Source organism: Myodes glareolus, chromosome 8, assembly GCF_982192425.1.
Source record: "Myodes glareolus chromosome 8, mMyoGla1.1, whole genome shotgun sequence".
Lineage (NCBI taxonomy): Eukaryota > Metazoa > Chordata > Mammalia > Rodentia > Cricetidae > Myodes > Myodes glareolus.
In genome coordinates, this window is record NC_142033.1 from 69,413,734 (window position 1) to 69,432,854 (window position 19,121).

The 19,121-nt window shown below is 43.9% G+C and overlaps 1 protein-coding gene across 2 annotated transcripts in view; it reads left to right on the forward strand.

Annotated features, from left to right (window-relative positions):
- Tbc1d14 (TBC1 domain family member 14) overlaps window positions 1-19,121 on the forward strand; it is a 93,435-nt gene that overhangs the window by 23,502 nt on the left and 50,812 nt on the right. The window contains exon 2 of one of the 2 annotated variants that reach the window (XM_048415240.3): window positions 11,092-11,212. The exons of the other annotated variant lie outside the window; for it this stretch is intronic. Within the exon in view, the coding sequence (XP_048271197.2) occupies window positions 11,092-11,212 (121 nt within the window). The remainder of the gene's footprint in view (window positions 1-11,091; window positions 11,213-19,121) is intronic. 2 annotated transcript variants of the gene reach the window in all.

Sequence of the window (19,121 nt, forward strand, 5' to 3'; positions counted from 1 at the left end):
GGCTTGTGCCATCATACCCGGTTGATGGATGCTAGGGATCAAACCCAGGGCTTCGTGCATGCGAGGCAAGCAATTGAGTTACATCCTTAACCCTAACCTGTTCATTATTTTTTAAAGATCTATTTAGCCTTAATTTAATTGTGTGCATGCCTGTGAGTACGGGAAGATGCCAGATTTCCTGGAGCTGGAATTGAAGAACCCACGTCAAGCCCTCTAGAAGAGCAGGAAGTTCTTTTAACCACTGAGTCATTTCTCTAGCTTCTGTTCTGCTTTTTAAAACAATGTCTGCAGTTGTGAATGAGAGAGAATTTCCTCAGTGATGGTTTTCAAATGGGTGCTTGGACAGAGAAGTTCACTTCCATGGCTTTTCTGTGCAGCACAGTGTCCATCCAGTACAGCAAGTAGTCTCAGGTGGTGTTCGGATGACAGTTTATACAGTGCTGTTTTACTTCTGAGTGTGAGGGAACAGTGGGGTTTGTGCTCAGAAAAGCCTGTTCTGTCTTGTTTGACTTGTACTGGGGCTGTGTCCTGGCCTGGGGACCTAAGTACTCAGGCTTTGCTGCACCACTGTGCCTGCCTTCTCTGCCTCCACCTTCCCTGTGACTGCTGAGGTGCCCCACCCCTTCCCTTCCAGCTGATCTGCTCCTTCCTGCAAGCCTTCACCTTTCAGAACAGGTCTATAGAAGGAGGAGGCCATGGCGTAGCCCTGACCCTGTGTGGCTTGCCAGGTATGTGGCACCAGGAGATTGCGAGCATCTGCGCTGGTCCTTGAGGACTGTGTGGTCCCAGTGGAATCATGGCTGTTTCCCCTGTGCTCCTGTTCATGGACAGGTGAGTGACTCTTCTGCCGCTCTGGCTTGTGTAACTGGAGACAACCAGAGCAGAGTCTTTCCCATTGTACTGGCAGGGAAATTGATGCCCTTGATATGGTAGGGAAGTTTCCTTTGGTGGTCCTATTTAAAATGGACACGATCCCTGGTGTTTAAGTAGGATGCTGGGGATGGAGCTCTCTGAGGCAGTGTTAGTGCACAGGCATGCCTAATGCTTGCCATCACCCCGTCCCTCCACCAACACCCGCCCCGATCATGGTCGGAGTCTGTTTTACTTTGTTTCTGTATAGTTGTGGGATTGCCGAGGAAAATGTATAGCAGTCCCATGACTGTTGATGGCTATCTTTGTTTCCTTGCTTTCTCAAGGCAAGGCTAGAGGTAACTGTAGTTGCACATACATTTTGGTTTTGAGGGTAGAAAACACTGTGATGGGCTGGAGAAGATCAGCTATGTTCTTTCTTCCTGTGTCTCTCTAGGTCAGTGGTTCTCATTCTTTCTAATGATATGACCCTTTAATACAACTCCTCATATTGTAGCAATCTCCAACTATAAAATTATTTCATTGTTGCTTTATAACTATAATTTTACTACTGTTATGAATTGTAATGTAAATATTTGATATGCAGGATATATGATATTCGACCCCTGTGAAAGGGTGTTCCACCCCACTCCCTCTACTGGGTCTTGGCCCACAGGTTGAGAACCCCTGCTCTTGGGGCGCCTTTTAGCCTCTTCATGTTTATTTGGCGCCTGGGTTCTGGGAGGGGACTGTAAGCTGCATGAGGAGAGCCAGGCTCTACTGTAGGCCGCAGGAAAGTGACCTGTAACTGGTAGCTGCGACTGGGAAATGGGTCAGCAGCTCTACTGGAGATGAGTGCAGCGGTTCACTTTGGATTCTGATGTCATGAACCAAAGGGGGGAAAGAACAGGGGTGATGATGGCTGAATCCAATAGGAGGCTGCATGCCCCTCAGAGGTGCTGTACTCCAAGGGTGGAGGCCTTTAGCTTCACTTCCTTGACACCTCAGAAAAGTTTTAGAAATCCCTCAGGAGTGTCTGACTGGTTGAACCTGCTTCACCAGGGCTGGGGCTGTCATCCACCCACTCGTTCAACCTCCTCCAACACCTCATCCTAGTTCCATGCGTCTGGATGTCTTTGGACTGCTCTAGATCATAGCTTCCTCTATTGCAAGTCACAGTAGTAATCCTTCTGTAACTCTTATAAAAACTTCTTGATAAATTTTTATTTTTAATTTTTAATATAGTCATATGTAGTTCAGACTGGCTCCAAACTTACTGTGTAGCCAAGCATGACTTTAAATTTCTGGCCCTTTTGTGTTCACCTTCTGAGTGCTGGAATTTCAGGCATGCACCAGTGCTGGGAATGGAACCTAAGGCCTCATAAATGGTATGCAAGGACTCTGCCCACTGAACTGTGTCCTCAGTGCCTGAACAAGGATGTTGCATATATAAGGCCTGTTTGGGGTCCCTACAGATGAAACACAGTGAGTGGCAGAGGCACTGTGCAGCCTTGGAAGCTTTATACCTGATGAAAAAACATTAGGCAACAGATTGTCATTATCCCTGTGTTCTCTGTGACTCCCTTCTCAGAGGGCAGGTGCCAGGTGCAGGCCTGTGTAGTGTCTTGTCAGTGAGCATTCATATTGCTTTTGAAGTCATCTTTTGATTTCAGCACATCCTAAAAGTTAATGGGGGGCAAGTGTAAAAATACTTATGAGGCCAGAGGCTACACAGCTCGTGTTTAACAATAGGGCATGGACTTGGACTCTAAGTGCTCGCTGGAGTCTCCTCAGCTGCTGACATGTTCCAAGCTTCACACGCCAGAGTGCTGGGACCGAATATGGGACAATCTTAATGGTTCCTAGTCTCTAGAACCTCTTGTTTATCCCTAATTTTGTGTTCATAGTTAATTTTTTTCTTAAAGGATCTCCTGTCTAAACTATCGAAGCTCAAAGAGTCCTTAAAGCCTGGATCAGCTCCTCCCTGAAAACAGATGATGAAAATGCTAGTGTTGGCCATGTGATAAAATGTTGGGGAGCAGTGCTGGGTGATACAGACCAAAGTATACTAGAAAAGAGAAACCTGAAACCCAGGTGTGTGTGTGTGTGTGTGTGTGTGTGTGTGTGTGTGTGTGTGTGTAATTTCTTAAAATAAATAAATAAAAAGAGTTCAACCAGTACTTCATGTTGAGAACACTTTGTAGACAGAAAATAGGCCACTGGTGGGTCATCTCTGCCCATGGTGGGTCTCTCTGCATTTCTAGCATGGAGCTGAGTGAGTATGGAGCTCCAGAATTTGTCAGTCATCCCACTTGGTTCTTTCAATGGCTCGAGGAAGAAGTTAGACTTATCTTCATGTAGAATGAAGAGCATGGAAACCCAGGGCTCTGAGATGGTGGTTGCTTGCTCTGGGATGCTGCTCTGGAGGGGTAGAGCTGGCCGATCAGCTGGTCTCCACGTAGCTCCTTTGCTTCACTTCTGAGCTCAGCAGGGGGACAGGAACTTGTTCCCAGTGTACAGCCGTCTTGATGTAGATCGGTGCCTCAGCTGCCTGAATTGGGAATGCCAGTGTGTGGCTGGGCTTTCTTACCAGGAATACCATTTCTTTTCATCGTTTGTTTCTGCAGCCAGGTGATACAGGAATGTGGGTAACTACGGAAAGAGGTGGACAGTGAGCAAGCTGCTTTACCATTCTCCCCTTTTCCTGTCTTTACTAAAAAGCTGAACAGAATAGGAGAATGTTTTCCTGTGCCACAAACCACTCTGCTGATAGGAGTCAGCTATTCATCACATGCACTGAGAGAAAACCCAGACTTATGGGCCATGTCCAGTGAAGCAAATGCCATTTATTTTCTGGCACTTGTCTTAGGAAGGGCTGAGTGCCAGATGGGTGGACTTGGGAATTTACCCAGCACCTTGGAATATTACCGCTCGCCTTAATCAGAAGCCACAGGTGATGTTTACAATAACTTCTGTTGGGTAGGAGCTCCATGCTAGAACAGTGTGCAAAGAAGATCAGTATATAACTGAGCAGACATTTCAGTCAGAAAGTGTCTGGACAGATGAAGGTGAAAATTGCTATGTAACTCGGGTTCCCTTGTGATACAGTAGCTTGTGTTTCTATACTCCTGTACCTGTAGTCCTCCTTCCTTTTCGTATGCATGGCTCTGGCTCCTGGTGTCTTTGAATACTGTCTCCTCAGCAATGGGGGAGGAATCCAGGTTGATGGTGGTGTAGTGCTTGGTGCATTTCTGGAAGGAGAATCTGTGGTTTTGGTTTAATCTTGGAAAGTCAAGGGGTAGGGACTCAGACTTAACATGGGAATCTGAACAAAGTGGGCCATTTCTGTGCTTTTTCCACATTGTGAGGTTCTTGGGGGCAGATACTGCTTCCTGTGCTGTGTCTGACCAGCAACTGAACATAGTGTCTGATACACATCTGGTTGAGATGTGCTGCTGTCCAGATAGCTGCTGTAGATGGTCTGATCTTCAGAGTGGACCTGTAGTCACTCTGGCAACTGCCTTCCCAGCACAGAATTACCCACTTCGTTTTGGTAGCTGTGTCTGGGTAGGTTGTATCTCTTGAACATCCTGACTTTAGTGACTCTAGGAAGTGGGTGATAGAGATTAACAGGTAGTCTTTGCCCCCCTCCCCACCCAACAACAACAACAAAATAAACACATTGAGGGGGCATAGGGAAAGATAGGGAGCATGAGAAACAAGAACTGATTGATAAACAGGTATCTTGACCTCCTTGTCTTTTTCTTTCTCTCTTCCCCAGTGCTGGGTCTTACTCCTAGTTGCTTCTTACATCACCACCTGTACATCAGTGAGCCATTTTGTTTGGGGCTTCTTGAAGGTTCACTTACTTGTTTTATGGTCTGTGCTTTGAGCATAGTAGTTGCTTACTAAGTGTTTGGGTCTGACTGTAACATGCTCTGTGCTGTATTCTGCAGTCAGCACCATGGTTTCTTACCTTAGCACAGTGATTCTCAACCTTCCTAATTCTGTGACCCTTTAATACAGTTCCTCATGTTGTGGTTACCCCAACCATAAAATTGTTTTCGTTGCTGCTTCATAACTGTAATTTTGATATTGTTATGAATTATAGTATAAATATCTGATATGCAGGATAGTCTTAGGCAACCCCCATGAAAGGGTCAGTTCATCCCCAAAGGGGTTGAGACTCACAGGTTGAGAGCCACCACTTTAGTAGGTAGCTTACAGAATTGTGTATGATAGAAAAGAGATTCAGAAGAAATGGCTACCAAGGTTAGAGCTAAGGTACAGGTCTAACTTTGGCTGCCCCTCAAATGCCCTTGGCCTGCTTGGATCTGCTCCACTGAATGCCTTGCCTTTGGTCCCTGCCACTTCCCTCCAGGCTCAGTATGAAAGCTGGGCTCCTTCTCCCTGATACTCCTATTTATAGGTTGGGGCAGTAGCTGAAAAAAAAAAAAACAACATAAAAGGCCCAGTAAAGAGTTCCTGGAGTGTGTTAATCACATAAGGTTTATGGATGCCATTCTTCATCAAGCCCCCTTCCAGCTCTGTTCGTGCTGCCCATGACACAGCAAAGGATTATACCTCAGTGCAGTGATTTGAATCAAAGCTTATTTGTCAGCAGCTGAGCAAACTCATTTAGTTCCTCTTCCAAAAGACTCTGGTTTGTGGTGCCAGTGGAATGTCACTGAGTAATTTCATATTGCCTTTAACTTTTCCCTTGCCAAGGCCACTTCTGCTGATCACCAAGAACTTGTTTGCACTCACTAGATTTTGTTGCTGGGTCTGCAGAAAACTCAAGGGCTTACTGGGGCTTGATTGCCTATGGGAGTTATGCAGTGGGGTAGTGATACTGGGGGGGGGGGAGAGATACATTGGAGAATGATACAGTGGGGGAGAGATACATTGGGAAGTGATGCAGTGGGGGGAATGATACTGTTGGGGAGAGATGCTGTGGGGGATGATGCAAAAGTATTTTGTTTTCTAGTGGCAGAACTATCTGGCTTTGCAATGGTCATTTCTTGTTTATAAACTTTAAAACATATGATACATTTTCATGAGTCACAATTCAAAAAGTACAATGGAATTTGTGGTAGAAAGTTGCATGTCATATCTAGTAACTTGTCCCAGAGTAGTGGCTGTCAGCAGGCAGTTCATGTTTGGACAAGCAGAGACTGACACCTGTATCACATGGGTTATTTGACCCTGTTAGGACCCTGGCTTTTGTCTGTGACAATAGATAATTCTCAGTCTCTAAGAAAATGTTCTTCTTAAAGCTTTTTATAAATGTATCACAAACTTTCAGTTTTCACTCTTTATGACATTTAAAAAATAACATTGTGTTTCAATCAACATATTTCACTGCCTTGACTTCCATGTTTCAGGTAGGGACAGTGGGTAGTGGCTCCAGTGTTGTACAGTGCAGCCCAAAACCCATTGTCTGCAGGTAAGGAGAGTTTCTGTCTCATAGTTGGTGGTGTTCTTAACACCTACTCTCCCTTGCCTTTTTACAAGGTGTCTGATCTTGTGTGCTTCCTACTGTACAGGGTACCCTAAGAGGTCTTAAAAATAAAGCCTGCTAGAAATTGGAAGAGGCTGTGTGCATGCTGGAGCCATAGTAGGCCCCAGGTAAATGTGTCAGCGAGTGTCTTGCTCTCAAGTCTAGTGACACCCTGTGTGTCTCATACTTGACAATGTACCTAAGAGTTTTTTTTTTTTTTCCTGACTTCACAGAAACCGACATACTACAGTTTTGAACATTACTTTGTTCTGGTGTCTATATCTTTTTGCCATGTCATAAATTAACTACTGAGATGAAAATAATGAGTTTCCCAGCCTCTGGATAAACTAGCTACAGCTCTGCTTTGCCTGCCCATGATTATTTAGCCCCAACGTCTGTTAGAATCCTACTTAGTCCCTTGTACTTGGCTGTGGCTTCACCACTGACACTTTTTCCACCATCTCCCTAGTCTTAGTGTCTCTGAGAGGTTGAGACAACTTCAGTAGGATTCTGGAATCACCTTGGTGCAGGCAGTTTCTGGGCCTGGTAGAGGTGCTCTGGCTACTGCTTCTTAGACCACCTTTTCCGGAACTCCCTGTTCTCACAAACTAGCTCATTCTCTGACATTCTCTATTTTTGGAGTGCTGAGCACTGTCATAGTAACAGTGTGTGTGTGTGGGGGGGTGGCTGACATGGCGAGTCCCTGCTCTTCAGTGCTCACTCAGTGGAAAACCTTGGAATCACCTGATGGGTGGGGAAAGCTCTTCTCCAGGCCAAGAATGTAGCTACGCTGAACTTGGCCTCCACCTCATTTAACACTCATGTCATTTATTTCCCAACACTAATGGACCTGGGAGCAGCCTTGGATAGGGATGGATGTGGAGCCAGGTCACATGCCACAAAAGAAAGACTTGAAGACAGGGCTAGTGTGAACCATTTCTGCCTTCAGGGTGTGGAGCTTGTAGATGTATTTGGGGCCTCAGGTCCAGGGCAGTACGGTGCCTGAAGGATAGCTGAAAAAAGGGCAAGGAGTTGTGCACAGGTAGGACAGGCCTCTTCCCGGATCATAGGCTAGGAGGCTACCGGAAAGAGGCCTTTCTTCACCTGGGACTTGAGGCCTTAGGAAATATGGAAGGAATGAGGCCTGGAGGCTGCTCAGTTCCAGCCTGCAGAGGAACTTACCACCGCACCCACCCCCACCCACCCTGCTGCCTCTCTGGAAGGGGATTTGAGTGAACATCTGGGAAGAAGTGAGTGGTGAGAAACAGATTTGTGCCAGGGCAGGGGGACCATACACTGTGTGTATATTAACATACAAGACTTGGATCTTGAGTCTGAGTGGTCAGGGAACTATGTGGGCAGTGTGGTAAAGAATGTATGGATTGGAGCAGGGTTACAGGCACTGCACTCTATGTTGGTAGCTAACTCTGGGTCTCATGGGCGTCAGCAGCTGTCTGTCCTTAATGTTTCAAGAAGGTTACTTTGCCTCTTTGAGGCACAAATGTGTCTCCCACTGAGGAGCCATAATTTGCTGGGAATACAGAACAAAGGAGTTCAGCTTCTATAAAGCACTTCTCTGTAGTGGACACTCATCTCCCCCCCCCCCCCCCAAGACTATCTTCCACCTTTCTGCCCTCCCATAGGGCACAGTGGATGTTCTTTCTCTCGGCATTTCCTTTCTCCACCTTCCGCTGTCCCTTCTTTGTGTGTGTGTGTGTGTGTATGCACACATGCATATGGAGGCCACAGGTCAGCCTCAGGAACTGTCCACCTTTTGTTTGTTTGATTGATTTTTCTTTTTTTGAGACAGAACCGCTTATTGGAACCTGGGACTTACTTATTAGGGTAGCTGGCTAGATAGAGAGCCCCAGGGATCTACCTGCCTCTGCTTCCTGCGTGTGCACCATGCCTGATATCTCGTTTAGGTTCTGGGGATTTGATTCTGGTCCTTATGCTGGTATGGCAAGCACTTTACTGACTGAGACGTCCATTCAGCCTCACATTGCCCCTTCGTTCCTAGGATCTCCTACCTGGGATCATCTTTGTGGACCTTGTAGTTTAAGCAGGATTATTGTCTTCTTTGCTTCCGTGTGTGTCACTGTGTGTATGTGTGTATTAGTCATATTTCAGTCTCTGACAAAACACCTGAGGAAAACAGCTCGGAGGAGAGGCCTTATTTTGCCTCATAGTTTCAGAGGCTTCTCTTTTGAGTCACCTGGCTCCATTGCTTCTGGACTTGTGGTAAGAGAGGCAGAAAGCAGAGAGAACAGCAAGAAATTCCAGGATTATCTATACCCTTCAAGAGCACACCCGCTTTGACCTACTTTTAATCAGGCCCTGCTTCCTAATGAATAGCCCATTCAGCTGTAAACTCAACAGTGGATTAACCCATTGATGAAATCAGTCACCTTTCAGTAATGCCACCAGTGGGAGACCAAGCCTTTGGCACATGAGCCTTTTGGGGGACTCCTGACAGTATCGTTAGCCATGCTTTCTTGTTCCCCCTGCCCTTGCCTCCTTGCAAACACACACAGTGGTCACTCTACCTGCCAGCAAACGTGCTGAACAATCTACTGCTTGCTAGATAGACCCAGGGAGTAAAGAGGTGACTACTCTGCCTCCTGCTAGGGATGAAAAGCAGAGAGGGAATAGAGCCTATTTGAAGGCACAGCCTGAGGCAGTGGGTGCTGTGGAAACAGTGCTAGGAGTCTTGAACAAGCGAGAGTGAGGGTCTATTGCTGAGTGGAGACAGGTTCTAAAGTCTCAAAAGAGTAAACCTGAATACAGCTCCTCCCTTGTTCTCTATCCCCTGGGCAGCATAGGCAGATGATAACTCATGAGGTCACATAGCCTTGGAAAGGGGCCGCTGAATACTAGGCGAGAGTGGCACCATGGGCATGGGTTCTAAAAGGTGTCTGGAAGATGCTGCCAGACCCTGGGCAGGAAGATTGCACCGGGCAAGAGAATTCTGGCTTGTGTCTACCTGTTCTTGTATACTCCCTGTGTCTGACTGGGCACTGGCTTTGGTCATGTGATTTTTGGTCACCTAGTTCTGAAAGGCATTTTTGTGTGTTCAGGGCACCTGTGTGCGGTGCCATTTTATACTGAGGGCTTTCAAGGTATTAACTATAAAAAAAAAATTCAAGGTGCTTTTCATAAATCTGTTAAGTTTTGGTTTGTTTGTGAGTTTAAAATCCTAGGTTGACACTAACCAAGTAGGTTTGAATCTGTATGCTCTTCAGTTTTGTCTTCACTTTCATTGTGCAACCTCAGACAGTGTGGTTTCAGCTGCTCCTTTTTATCGTCAGCTGCCTGTTGTTGGAGTGAATAGCACTGTTTGCGCTCAGTCTCAGAAGGCACTAATGCGAGAACCAGGTGCCCAGACCCTTTCACATATCCTATACTTGATTGTTCTGTGAGGGCTCAGATTCCTTCCCTGGACCTGCAGCGCTGTCCTTCCTTACTGCCACCACTAGCACGTGACCTTGCCTTCCGTGTGTCTTGTTTCACCACCTGTGCGAGCTTCCTTCCCCTGAGAGGGCAGCTGTTCTTCAGCCTGATATAAATAACCCTTCCAGTAACTCAGGTTCTGGCTGTCCCGTGTTCTTAGCATCTGTGGGTGCCTGAGGCTTTACTTGGTTTAAATTGCAAAAGTCTTTCTTAGGTAAAGAATGGGTTGGAGCTCTAGAGTGCCTAAAGTTCCTTTATTTTATTTTTACAAATATAAATAGGAATTGTGCTGGACTGTGAAACACCATTTCAGAAACCACAACAGAAACGTGGGAAGAAAACAGTGAAACCAGTTTATTCTCATGGTTCCTCCTTCCCCCATCTCTCACGTCTCCCTCCCTCCTCTTCTCTCCTCCCTTTGTTTTGACAGGGCCTTGCTGTAATGCAGTCCAAACTGGCCTCGGAATCACGTCAAAGCCCAGACTGGTCTTGAACTTGTAGCGATCCTCCTGTTTCAGCATCCAGAATTCAGGGATTATACTGTACCATATCTGGTCACTTGTTTCTTTTTGAAGTTTTTGTCATTTTTTTAAAACTATTTTTAAACTTTCTGGAAAGCTGCAGGGATGTCTGCTTTTTGGGAGCCCTGGAAGCCATTTGTGTTAATGGCTGCACCTGTATAATGCATCCGAGAACCAGGTTGATTTATACTGCCAGTTAGGATTTGTAGTTTTGGGAGCTTTTGTTTACATGTTGTTGAGAGAGAAGTCCTTGTAAACATCTAAGGGATGATTTTCTTCGGTCGTTAGAGGCTGTATAGATAATTTAAGCTAAAGGTTAGCTACTGAAACAACTCTGGTCTGAAAGACTGACTGCTCTTGAAACGTCTGTCTGTAAAGGATCTTGTGGATCACAAATGGTGTCTCTCTGTCACTCATGGAACAGACTCAGGTTACTCTCTGGTCCAGACTCATAGCTATTAAATGGCCGCATCAGGTGTTCAGTTCATTTTGACCAGCTGCTGCTGATATACTTTATCGTTGAACACAGTTTTTTATTCTGAATTTAGGAATTTGCACACATAATAGTTGACCAACAGCAAGCTCGTGTCTGAGATTGGTGTCTGTGTAGTTCTGTGTGTGTGCAGGCCCAGTCTGAGGTGTTACCATGTGCTTGCAGCCTGTAGTCTCTCTCAAAACAAAGTTTGATTTGTTCATGTCAGCCAGCCTTGGCCGTCGGAGTGTCTCTATAACACCCAGAAATGGCCTAGCCCTTTTCTTTTCTTTCTATAGGAATTTGCTTGCTAGAAAACAAAATGCAAGACTTGATAGACAGAGAGACTTGGGATGGAAGCTGTTTGGAAAAGTCCCACTTCGAGAGACTGCCCAGAAAGATTCAAAGAAAACACAAAAGGTAAGCCCCTGATGTGTGAAGGTGTGCTTATGAACCACACATGTGACCCTTACAGAGGCTTGACGTTGGAAAGCTCTCTGTGTTTGTTATGTGCCTGGGTTCTTAAATTGCATTCAGTGACTGCAGAGATTTAACTCATTTAACTCTTTTCACCTCTTTACAGCTTCAACATGCACATAGGGAAGTTAGCTGGGCTTTAGATATTTAAACTTGGTGAATTTTAATCAGTCTTTCCAGTAATGGTTGCAGATGTGTTTATGGTCAAGCTTTTATTGTATTTGAATCTAAAGTCTCCACACATTTCTTGGATTTTTGGGGTGGGGAGGTGGGGGAGGGTTTTCAAGACAGGTTTCTCTGTGTAACAGCCCTGGCAGTCCTGAAATTAGCTCTTGTAGACTAGGTTGGCCTCGAACTCACAGAGATCCACCCGTCTCTGCCTCCCAAGTGCTGGGATTAAAGGTGTACGCCACCACCACCTGGCCATTTCTTGAATCTTAAATCCTTCATTTTACTCTGGGATATGTGGACTAGGCCATCATGCTCCCAGGCTTTGAGAGGATCTTGCCTCTTTCTTACTTAGATGTCTGCTTTGGGGGTTGGGACTCAAGGCTAGTCTAGGTCAGGCCTGCACCAACATCCCACTGACTTCCTTACTCCTTGAGTCGGCAACTGGATCACCTGCTTATCTTCTCAGGGAGGAGCCCATGCCAAATGGTGGCAGCCCTTAGGCAGCCCAAACTATTAGCACCAGCAACTCTTTTGAAGGTCTGAACCTCTTTACCTTGAAAGTCAGCTGTTGCCCAAGTACTATGGCCTTGAAACCTGTTGCCTTGAAGGTCTGCTGTTCATGACTGACATTGGGATTTGAGAAAGGACATGGTCCAGTTCAGGCAGGCAAGCCCCACCTGAGGCAGGGCATGGAAAATAGACAGGTCTTTCTCCATAAGATGGCACAGTTGATATTGGCATTGCTTGCTGAGGGGTTGCTATGTGCTAGCTTAAAGCAGTAGCTTTTGTGCTTCTAGTTTCCTTAAAATAATAACCCATGTTGTTCCCTGAGCCTTAGGTATAAGGGTTGTGTTAGAGATGCATCAACTGGGACTAAGCATCCTACTGCTAGTTGTTCTCAGCATTTTGATCAGTTGGGGCATTCTGTAATAGCATCCACCTGCTGCAAAAAAGATTTTTTGAGTATGAGTAAGAGCTACATTTACCTGTGGATATAAAAATAAGTATTTAGAATTTAGTTGGGAATTATATTGGTTTAGAAGATTGACAATATTAGGTTGTCCTGCAGGGTCCATGACCTCACCAGCCATGGGTAGTTGGCTAGATTTACATTGCTAGGAAGGAATTCCCTCCTATTAAGTGGGACTTAAGTTCAATGAGGTGGTTTTTGGTTAGCCCTAAGATATAAGTGCCTATTACACCCTTGGATATATCTTTCCATGCTGGTCATTGTTGTAGCTTATAGGCTTTACAGCTAAATAGGGCTTTTGTTTTTCTCCCTTAGCAATTTGGATAGCACCTTCAAATACTATGAGTGCTGGTCCTCAGGAGTGAGGCTTCCAGGTCAGCTCCAGCTGGATCCTTCCCAGCGTTCTGTGTCTGAAGTATATGGTGTCTTATCATCAGATTCTGGAAGACAACCAAAGACATTGGCAATAGCTTGCATTGTCTGGGAATTCTCATGAGCTTCCCTGACTAAGAACTCAAAGGATGTGTTGTCTTGTCTGGCACTGGGGTTTTTGTTAGGTAGTCTAACAAAAGGCTGTTGGGGGAGAGCATGATCACCACAGGTGATATACCTTCATTTAAATTACTTATATATGTATTTTTAAATAAATACAACCTGCTCTCCTATGGCTTTTTCTATTATCCCTAGTGTTCTTTAGCTCTTCTTTCTCCCTTAGCATTGCTTTCCCCTGCCCAGATAAAGAAGCAGGGTAAATTGTAAGTACCACTGGACCAGGACATCTGCTGCAAGATAGTGTTATATTCAAATGACAGGGAACTGAACCTATCAAATCTTAACAATGTCGTCACCTAAACAGGACATGCATGGTGGCACTACCAGTTGACATCCTAACATGATGGGGGAATATCACAAGGTCGTCCCCCTAGATGAAGAACTGCAGGCAATTGATGGCTGCTGAGAGAGGAAGAATCAGTCTTTCCAGAGATGAACCCCTGATAGGTTATCCAGTCCCAAGTGGCTATCCATCCATAAACACATAGACATTTGAGCAACACTAAATGAACTTAGCAAACTGTATGTATGTGTGTGTGTATATATATATATATATATATATATAAAATGTATATTTTATATATATGTAACAAAATAGTTAAAGAAGATACTGTGAATTTGAGAGGGAGTGTGCAGCATGAATAATAAAAACCCAGAGACAGATATTGGGGTTCAAGCTGAAGATCAGAAAAGCAAAGCGGCCAGCCTCTGACTTTTACCTCTATCTCAGACCAAATGAATCCTCAATCTGAGACTGACCCTGAGAGCTGTCTCCTCCGTCTTATATTCCTCTCTAGTGCTGGTATTAAAGGCATGCACCACCACTGCCTAGCCTGTATGGCTAACTAGTATGGCTGCTGGGATTAAAGGTATGTGCCATCACTACCTGGCCTGTGTGACTGACTCGTGTGGCTTCTGGAATTAAAGTTGTATGCCATCACTGCCTGGCCTGTATGGCTGACTAGTATGGCTGCTTTGCACTCTGGTCTTCAGGCAAGCTTTATTTATTAAAATAATGTTATTTATTTTTATAATATAATAAATAATATATCACTGTAGGAGTGGGGGCACACATGGGAATACTTGGAAGGGGAGAGGGTGGTGTAGAAAGGATGTACATACAATATTCATGTATGAAATTCTCAAAAACAAAACAGAACTACCCTATCTGATGAGGAAGATAAAGTCGCTGTCTTCACCTCACTGAGGAGGTGTGGAGGTGCAGAGGCTGAGTGACTTGTGCAGTCATAATAGTTAGAGAATGGAAGAGCTGGAATGCCATCCCATGCAGTCAGGAACCAGGACTAGGCAGGTGGTGATGATATGAACCCCAAGAGCTGAGCCTCAGGAGCAGAGGGAGGTTGTCTGTGACCTGAGTGGTGTGCTGGTGCCCCTCTCTGATGGGAGGTCTTTCCTTAGCTCAGTGTGTTAAGCTCACTTGCACTCCAGTTGGTGAAGAGGGACCTGATCCAGCTGAGGTCACTGTGGAGTGCCAAGGACAGGACTGATGACTGTTAGGTATAGGGTATAAAAGGAAGAGGCAGGTTTCCACATAGTGCATTTTCATGTCTTTGAAAATAAAATTTATGAGAATATTGTCTACCATTTCCCTGCAAGACTCACTAATGTTATCATTGTTGGAAATCATCTTTGTAAATTATTGCATTTTGATTTTGAGTCATTGTGGAGGCAGGCTTATTCAGTGGGCATGCAATTAAATATAAGTTGTATGTAAAACTCAGCTGTAACTTTTCTAGGAGGTGAAGTAATGGTACTGTTGTAAAGATTCTATACTTAAGGAGGAATGACAATATTAATAAACATCCATATGACTCCTGAGATCTCTTGCTTCATGTATTATCTGCTCTGGCATCTTATTGGTGCATCTTAACTGGAATGCAGAGGCCAGCTGGCTGTGCAGTAACACGGTTCTGATGACAAGACCTTTTGCTTTAACTATCAGAAATGAAGAAATTAGCTGTACCCCTTGCATGATTCACATAATCCTGCCTGGAACCTGTTTGTATATGCTTTGTGTCTGTGGCCCTCCCATCTCTTGGGTCTGGCTCCAAGCTGGCAAAGCCAGAGAGGGAGTCAGGGTCAGGACTTCTGGCACCACTGGCTTGAGCTAGCTTCTGTCACTATTGTTAGCTTTGACTTTACAGAGGCCAGAGTTGTATCCTTGATTGTCTATACTTGAGATCTAAGATGGTGACAGTAACTCTGTTTAGAGCTAAAACATAAGTGCCCAAGATTCTGTGTATTCCTTCTGGGATTTCTTTCTTTCTTTCTTTCTTTCTTTCTTTCTTTCTTTCTTTCTTTCTTTCTTTCTTTCTTTCCTTCTTTCTTCTCTTTCTCTCTTTCTCTCTCTCTCTCTCTCTCTCTCTCTCTCTCTTTCTCTCTTTCTCTCTCTCTCTCTTTTTTTCTTTCTTTCTTTCTTTCTTTCTTGGAGAAGCGTCATCAAATAGTGCTTTAAGAACTTAAACTTTGAGACTGCTGTGATGGCTTAGTGGATGAAGGCACCTGCTGCCAAGCTTAATTCCCTGAGTACAATCTATGAGATCCACATAGTAGAAGGAGAAAATTGACTCTTGTAAGTTGTGTTTTGGCCTCTGTACAGAGGCGCAGTGGTACATGTGTACCAACACACAAGTGCACACACACATACACACACACAGATCAAATTTAAAGAAAAAGAACATGGACTTTGGAGACAGCCTGCCCGGGTTTGTGTTTCAGCTGTCACAATTTGGCTGTGTTACTCTGGACAAGCTATTCAATCTGTCTGAGCTTCATTTCATAATCTATAAATTTAAAGGAAATGTACCTATCTCCTAGGTGATTAAGGATTAAATAAATGAATCATACTATGTGCTTAGAATAGTATTGAGTGCAGTAAATGTTACAGAAGTGTTTGCTGTTTTCATTGTTTTTTTTTTTTCTCTTGACAAGCTAACCCTGAGCCACAGGAAACTGAGTACAGTGTGACAATGAGCTTGAGTCATTGAACAGACCCCAGGCACCAAGGGCATGAAAGCATGTATAATGATGTGGCTCCAGAGCTTGTGGAAGAACAAGGGAACAGCTGTACACAGCAGCCAAGAGCTCTGGATTCCTTTCATTGTATGGCCTGGAACCAGTTGTCTCTTTTGGGTCTGTCTTAGGTGTGGATTTGGTATTAGAATACCTACCTACCCGTGGTGTTGCTATAATTTAAGAGAGTGTGAATGCAGTATATTTTGCCCAGAGTTGGTCAAGGGATGGTTATTGTGATTTTCAGCTAATAAATATGCCCACTTTGTCATGGAAGTACTCTGTGTGCTTTGCCCAGGGCACCTGGCCTCACTTGGTCTGAGTCACACTCTTGTGGCTTGGCCTTAGAGACTTCAGTTACTTTGGATGTGTGTGTTTGTTGGCGGGGGTAGGGGGGGATTTGAAATGTTACTTTTCAGTTTCTTTTCAAATTTCATAAAAACCTTGAAAATTAAGTCGTACTTTACATGATGATGTCAGAGGCATCTTAGGGGAAACAAAAATGACCAAGGATAAGAGAGTGAAACTAAAGTCTTAATTCTTGAAGTGTAGTCACCTGATGAGGCATGTCTTCATTACCTGCAGATGTAAGAAATGCAAGTCTGCAGACTTCATGCCTCCAACACACTGAAGTAAATTAGAGCCGTGTTTTAGCAACTACAGTAATCCCAAGGATGATAGCTGTGCAGTGGGAATGTTGGCTATGGGAAGAAAGTAGTCATCACTGCAGCTAGCTACACAAAGGGCCAGAAGTACATCCACCAATATGCAAACTCTAGCTACTGAGCTATAGAGTAAAGATGCTGCCTTCAGTTCTATGTCCACTGGGTTTGAATGAATGGGGGCTCTGGTCACTTAGCAGGGGTGGGGTTTTGTTCACATTCTCTTGTGAACAAAATGGGGTAGTCTTGTTCTGAGTACACTATTTGCTGTTTGTTGAGCAATTAGCTCAACTGTCAGGGAGTAAGGTTGAGCAGAAAACCAAAGTGCTGGTTCTTGCTAAGGCAGCTGCTGGTTATGGCAACCATAGGCTTTCTGATTCAGTGTTAGCTTTGTATACCCAGTGTAGAAGTTAGCTTGATTCGGGAAATAACTAGGCTAGCTAAAAGATAAAACAATTATATCTTTGTTTATTATAAGGGGAAAACTCACGAAACAGGAATGAGAAGTCCAAATTCAGCTGTGCTGCGAGGGAACCACGCAGAGAGAGGACACCTGTGTGTGCTATTTGTCTCCAGGTCCCAGAAAGCCACACCCTAACTCGACCCTACCTGATTTTTTTTAATTTTTATTGAGCTCTACATTTTTCTCTTCTCCCCTCCCTGTCTCTCTCCTCTTCACTTCAACCCTCCTCCAAGGGGTCCCACCTCTTAAAGATAATTGGTTGGCAAAGATTCCCCATCTTGTCCCAATAAGAGCAATCCAAACCCAATACAAAACTGTATACAATAGGAACAGGTATCAAGTATAAAATTACAACCAACATAAACAATATTAAACAAGGAACACATGATAAATATTTTAATAGATAGTCTATTCCAAAGAGTCTAAGCATCAGAAATGATGAGTCTTGCATCAGAAATAGACTTGGCTAAACCGTAAGAGGATGGTAACTACAACTGTCTAATCTTCAAACCCATCTAAGGCCTGAGATAATATTACTTGAGCAGGCAGGAAGTGCAATCAAGCAACTTCCAAAGCAAGCAGTATATGATGGAGACAATTGACTACCTGAGCAATCACTCAAAGTCTCATTTGCAATGTTGAAGCAACAACTTTGGCTAAGGCTTAGCATAACTGACAGACCATTTTCAGGGGCGGGAAATTTTTCAGAGCCATCTTATCCTGTCTTGGCAAGGTTTGGCAATCATTTTCCTTGTATCTTGCTTATCCAGTCTAGATACCATGTACTTTGTCAGTGATTGAGGCATAGGCAGTTCTTTGCTCAAAGGCCAGTTGTGCCAAGAAGAAAACAAACTCTGAGTGGAGTGTCTTTGATGCTCAACATTCTCTCGGAAATAGCTTGGTGCTGTCAGGAGCAATCACGTCTCATGTCAACAGAACCTTAAGCTATTTAAATGCTGTATTCTACAGATCCTTGAAGTAGTTGAAGATTACATATCTAGGCAGAATACAATCTCTATATATCTAAAAAACCTCAAACATGAGCAACTATTGACCTATCATATTTAATACCTGCATAACTTAAAGATTAAGACTTCCTGTCAGGATATTAAATAATTTGTAAACAAATGTACAGCAAATGAGGACAATGACCTGAAAATGTGAACAATGCATAAGTATCTTGATTAGAGGTAATAATAATATATAATGCAATATGAAAATATATCCTAAAAGTTGTATCAATATACAAAATGTCCTAAACAGAGGTAGAATCATTCATGTACACAATCTGACAGAATAACTTTGCATAGGTGTACAAATATTATTAACAGAAATAACAAATATAATTTGAACTTGTATCAATATACAAAAAACTATACCAATGTAAATTATCCATAAATAATAGCTCACAAGTATTCACTCTATTACTCACTATTATTATTAGTGTGAATAAGTTCACACTAAATTTTCTGTTATCCCCTCAATTTTTCTGTCTTTTTTTCGAGCCTACATAGTTTTCACCCCATCCCTCTACCTTATACAAGTAATAATCAACAACCCCGAATGGTGTTCCCAACTCTGAGGACAAACTGTTGGGAGAGCGGATGTCGTCTTCTAGAATTGCTTCCAGCTGTCATGGAGGTAATGTTCTTTTTATGGGATCCTGTAGAAGTAGAGTGATGGTTAAGTTTCAAGATTACTGTCTAGTATAGTTGCAAACGATTTCTGAACATTTGTTGAGGGAGGTCACTAGTTAGTTCCCTGACTCTCAGCCCTGAAATAATCACACAGAAAGTGTGTTAATTAAATCAGTGCTTGGCCCACTAGCTCTAGCTTCTTATTGGCTAACTCTTACATATTAACTTAACCCATTACTATTAATCTATGTATGGTCACGTGGCTGTGGTTTACCGGCTAAAGTTCCGACGTCTGTCTCCAGTGGGGCTACATGGCTTCTTTCTGACTCTGCCTCCTTTCTACTGTGCTATAGGCCAAACTAGT